The sequence below is a fragment of the Meleagris gallopavo genome, chromosome 1 (genome assembly GCF_000146605.3).
Source record: "Meleagris gallopavo isolate NT-WF06-2002-E0010 breed Aviagen turkey brand Nicholas breeding stock chromosome 1, Turkey_5.1, whole genome shotgun sequence".
NCBI lineage: Eukaryota > Metazoa > Chordata > Aves > Galliformes > Phasianidae > Meleagris > Meleagris gallopavo.
Window position 1 is genome coordinate 75,795,965 of NC_015011.2, and position 4,591 is coordinate 75,800,555.

A 4,591-nucleotide genomic window follows, 5' to 3' on the forward strand; every position below is an offset into this window, starting at 1 on the left:
TTGGAGCAAAAATATAAAATTTTTAATGAGTTGCGTGTCAGTCCTTGATGCAGAGGAAGGAAAGGAGTAAAAGGGGCTATGGCTGTCCTGGGTGCTCAGTACTGCAGTGATTATATGCAAAGAGCAGGAAAAACAGCACAATACACAACACAGCCAGGGCAGCCCTAGCCTTTGCTCCCTAGGGAGGGAAACAGCACCTGGAAAAGCAGTTCTTCTCACTGTCCGTTCTGTTTCATCTTATGCTTCTTTCTGTTAGGGACTTGAGCGTATGACTTAAGGGGAGAAGGCCGGACAGCCTTCAAGGGCTTCCTCTGACCCTGCAAAGAATGTCTATTCTTCAAAGCAGGCTGTGGCTTCTTCTGTCCTTGGGCAATTTTTGATGACTCAAGTTTCTTCTTTTTTGCCTGCGGCTCCATGACTGCCTCAGGGCCAGTGGACGGATTTGCTGCTTCCGCAGCAGGCTCTTCATCTGAAACAAAAGAGAAAAGTGCTGTAGGAAGAACCCATGTGTTTTTTGCATGGGAAGCAGCCTGTGAGAGCAGGGTCAGGCAGCTCAGCAGAGCTTCCGTACTAGGTTACCTTTCTGCGTCTTGGGGATGGCATTAGAGAATTTCTTTAACTTGGCGATGAAGAACCCATCCATATTATGGGTGTGGGGATAGAAACGCCGTGTAGACTTAAGAGAGGGATGGAAACGACGGTCCTTGAACCTGGAAGAGGAAGTAGGGTGAAAACTCTGCTGAAACTCTGGCAGAAAGGAACAGAGCCACCTATGGAACCTGTGGCTTAGCACACACCTGGTGAAGCCTTCCTTGCCAAAGTCCAGTCCTGTGGCCACCAAACGAACGTTGCGTTTCTTCAGGGCGTAATCCACAACCCACTCATTCTCTTCCACCTACCAGAGATTAAACGTTAGGATCCAATCTCACCATTCCTAAAGAGATAATCATGACAGAGCACAGACTTACTGTAATGGAGCATGTGCAGTAGACAACATAGCCCCCTGTCTCTGAGGTGGCACTGACTGAATCTATAGCACTGAGAAGCAGCTCCTTTTGCAAGTGAGCGCAGCGCAGGATGTCTTTCTCATCCTGTTAGTAAAAAAAAACAGGTTAAGGGTCAGAGACACAGAGAACATCCCAGGCCTCTGAAACTGTTGCAAATGGAGAGATAACTGAACAAGGGACAAGATATCGGACTGGATTTTTCTGCAGAACTAACATAAAAAAACTAGTTCTAGCATAACACAGAAAATAGGCAAGAGCACAAAAATCCATTTCCCCTCTACAGAAGTTTATCAAAAACGCAGTTGCCCCAAATCATCCATCCTCTCATAACTCACACCTGATCCCCCATCTACACTCATCACTCACCTTATTGGTTTTGATAGCAGGATCCTTAGAAATGACACCTGTTCCGCTACAGGGAGCGTCAAGCAAGACACGGTCAAACCCTCCAAGTACCTACAGACAGACATGAATTTAAAGTTATGCTCACGGTCAGAGACTGAGAACAAGACCGAGACTAAAAATGGAAACATGACTGGGGAGGCAGGAGATAGCTCATTCTTTCCCATCCACCTTCCTGTTTTCACACCAAGTAACAAGCAAGCATAATTCCCAGTAGCTCTGCTTATCTTCCTATGACAGATGACTCCACAGAACATATCTTGCTAAACGGACAGCATTAGGTAAGGATGGTAAGAAAATCCCAGAGCAGACAGGAACACACCTTGGGAAACTGGCGTCCATCGCAGTTACTCACTACTGCATTGGTGACACCCAGCCGATGCAAATTCCCCACCACACTACGCAGCCGCTCAGCATTATTGTCATTGGCCAAGATCATTCCTGTATTCTTCATAAGTTGAGCTGCCAAAAGGCAAAATACATCAGCAAGGGACTAAAAATTTCCTATGCTTTTACCCAGACAGACGCCTTTCCCTAAATTCAGTCCCATTCCATTTCCTCCTTCTACACAGATCAGTTCTAAGAGCATCCCTCCCAAGCCTCCCACCACGGCTACAGGGTGGTACCTATGTAGCTGGTTTTGCCACCCGGGGCACAGCACATATCCAGGATGCGCTCGTTCTCCTGTGGAGCCAGAGCCATAACAGGGAGGAGACTGGAAGCTCCTTGCAGCATGTAGTGTCCAGCCAAGTATTCAGGGGTAGCACCTGCGCATGGATGGCAAAACAAAGAAAAAAACCAACAACAAACAAATGAAATAAAGGGAACAGAGGGAAGATCAGCTAAGACTTTTAACAGAAAAGGTGATCTCACCAATGGGCACAGAAGAGTCATAAATAACAAGTCCAGTTTTTGACCACTTCCCCAAGGGATCGAGATTCACACCACGGTTGATGAGTGCCTACAAGACAAGGAGATGGAACTAAGTCACAATTCAAGTGTGATGGGCAGCACAGGAGACTGCCACAGGTTTCTGCTCACCTGCGCTAGGTCCCGTCGTCGCGTCTTGAGTGTGTTGGTGCGAATGGTCACGGGACGGGGAACCTCGTTGGCCTCCAGGAAGTTGATTAGCTAGATAAAAGGCAAAAGGAAGGAGGTAAAAATGAAGTAGGGAGGCTGCCAAATCCTCATTGGTCAGCCAAGACGCAGAGCATGCAGGACCCTACCTCAGGGAGTGGGAAGATATCCATGAGCATCTTGAGCAAGAAGTCACTGTAGGAATAGTAAGCAGCCATGTCCCGTCGCAACAGTGCAAGGTACTCTTGTCGTGTGCGTCCTTCCTCCCGCTTCACCCCGAAGTCCTGCAGCACCTCCATGTTGCTCTTGATGCGTTGGTGAATGACATGCAGGTCTGGTGGCTCAGCAGGTAGAAAGGCCATTAAGGGAACATAAACAATGCATGAGCTTGCACATTAAGTCCTTCATACACACAGCCAGTTGTGCACAAGTCCTGAATCACCACATCACAAGAAAGGCCACACTTGAGCACACACACATACAAAGCTCAATATTTACACTTCCAACAGAGCTCAGCAGAAGGAGGATTCAAAGGATAAAACATGAGCGGAAAAGCTCACAAAGCAGAAGAAAAAAAAAAAAGCTTAGTTACTTTAGATAAGTATGAAAAAAAAAAAGGAAAAGGATAACAATGAAAAAGGTCTTTCAATGCTGAAAACACCATTTATATCAAAAAGGAGACCAGAAGTTCCCCAAAGGCAACTGGGAAACAGAAGAGAAAGAGACAAGATTAAATTGCGTGGAGAACAGTAAATGAAAATCACTGTGTATGCTGGAATCGCTGTTAGGCAAAGACCCTACAAACTGGCTGGATAAAGGCGTGTTAGGAAAATTAGGGCAGAGAAGGATGAACTATGCAGCAGATATCCATACGCTTTAAGACCAGAAAGACTTGGGGAGGCTCTGGGCTCTGTACAGGTTGTAATATACTTCTTAACAGTGCTGTACACTGTTACGATAGCTCGCCTAAAAACGCCTCATTAGGCACAGAGCAGTTGTGCTAAAACAATACTCAGGATAAAATAAAACAAATCTCTTCAATTGTATCCAGGCCTCAATACTGCTGCCTACATTATAGCTTACGGATGTTACAGATGAAAAGGATATTCTCTTTCTCAATCTGTTCATCAGTTGGCAATTTGAATTCTTCATCTATCTCCAGGTTGAGCTGCAGATCTGCATCTTCTTTTTCCTTCTGTCCCGTTTTCTGCCTGCTGGTCTCCTCAGCCACATCATCCTCCTCACTATCGTCTTCGCTGAGATCTCTGCTAAGCGTAAAGAAAAGAAGGAACATTTCACACAAAACAGTGCTGTGCAAATGCTTCACAGTTATTATCTTGTTAGTACAAGAGAATGAAAAAGAACAAAAGCAAGTTGGGTTTCTCACCCATCCAGGAAAGGCTCTACTAACTTACAATGTGGAAAAATACTTACTCGTCAGCCTTTTGCTTCAGGGCAGCTTTCTCAATGGGCAGCAACTAAACAGAGAAAGAAAAAGTTAATGAAACAATGTCATCGGGTGCCCCCCCCTTATCCTCTGCCTCCTATAACATATTTCTGCTCTGTTTAAAGTGGATAATGAGGAAAGACACTCAATGTTTTACTGGGTCCAGCTGTCAAATCCGAATTTGCTCTGATAGGGTGAGAAAGGCTCTTCAGCACCTTCACCCCCAGCTCCTATAGTCAGGTTGCCTTTTTCCCCCAAGCCTGCTGAGCCCCTGCAGCCAGAAAAGCCAAGGATTCCTTGCAAAATTAAAGCCAAAAAGCTCTTACTTCTTCCTCATCAGAGGATGAGGCACCATAATCATCCATCAACTCCTCACTGCTCCCATCCTCTTCCTCCTCCTCCATCTCCCAGCTGTCCTCTTCCACCTTGCCATTGCTGGATAACTCCACGTTGGTTCTCTTGGAGAGGCTCTTCTCGCCTTTGGCCGGGGTCAGCCATTTTGCATTATCGTCTTTGAAGCCAGGCTGGCGCTGAGTGGCCTGTCCCACTGCCTTTACGGGAATATCCTCCTTCTGAGAATCCCCCCGCTCTTTAACTGCAGGGGAACAAAAGGTTAGAAGGTAGGCAGCGTTCCCAAGAGCAGCTGCCCCACGCCGTC

At 46.4% G+C, this 4,591-nt stretch overlaps 1 protein-coding gene across 1 annotated transcript; it reads right to left on the minus strand.

The window, feature by feature from the left end:
* Positions 1 to 4,585, minus strand: NOP2 (NOP2 nucleolar protein). The gene is made up of 13 exons (XM_019611777.2): positions 4,260 to 4,585; positions 3,921 to 3,964; positions 3,594 to 3,754; positions 2,636 to 2,835; positions 2,451 to 2,540; positions 2,283 to 2,370; positions 2,036 to 2,176; positions 1,732 to 1,871; positions 1,374 to 1,463; positions 969 to 1,091; positions 798 to 895; positions 580 to 710; positions 1 to 469 (listed from the first exon to the last, which is right to left on the minus strand). Exons 1-13 carry the CDS (start codon positions 4,335 to 4,337, stop codon positions 216 to 218), a joined length of 1,638 nt encoding a protein of 545 aa, XP_019467322.2. The 5' UTR covers positions 4,338 to 4,585; the 3' UTR covers positions 1 to 215.
* Between the last annotated feature and the right edge of the window lie 6 nt (positions 4,586 to 4,591).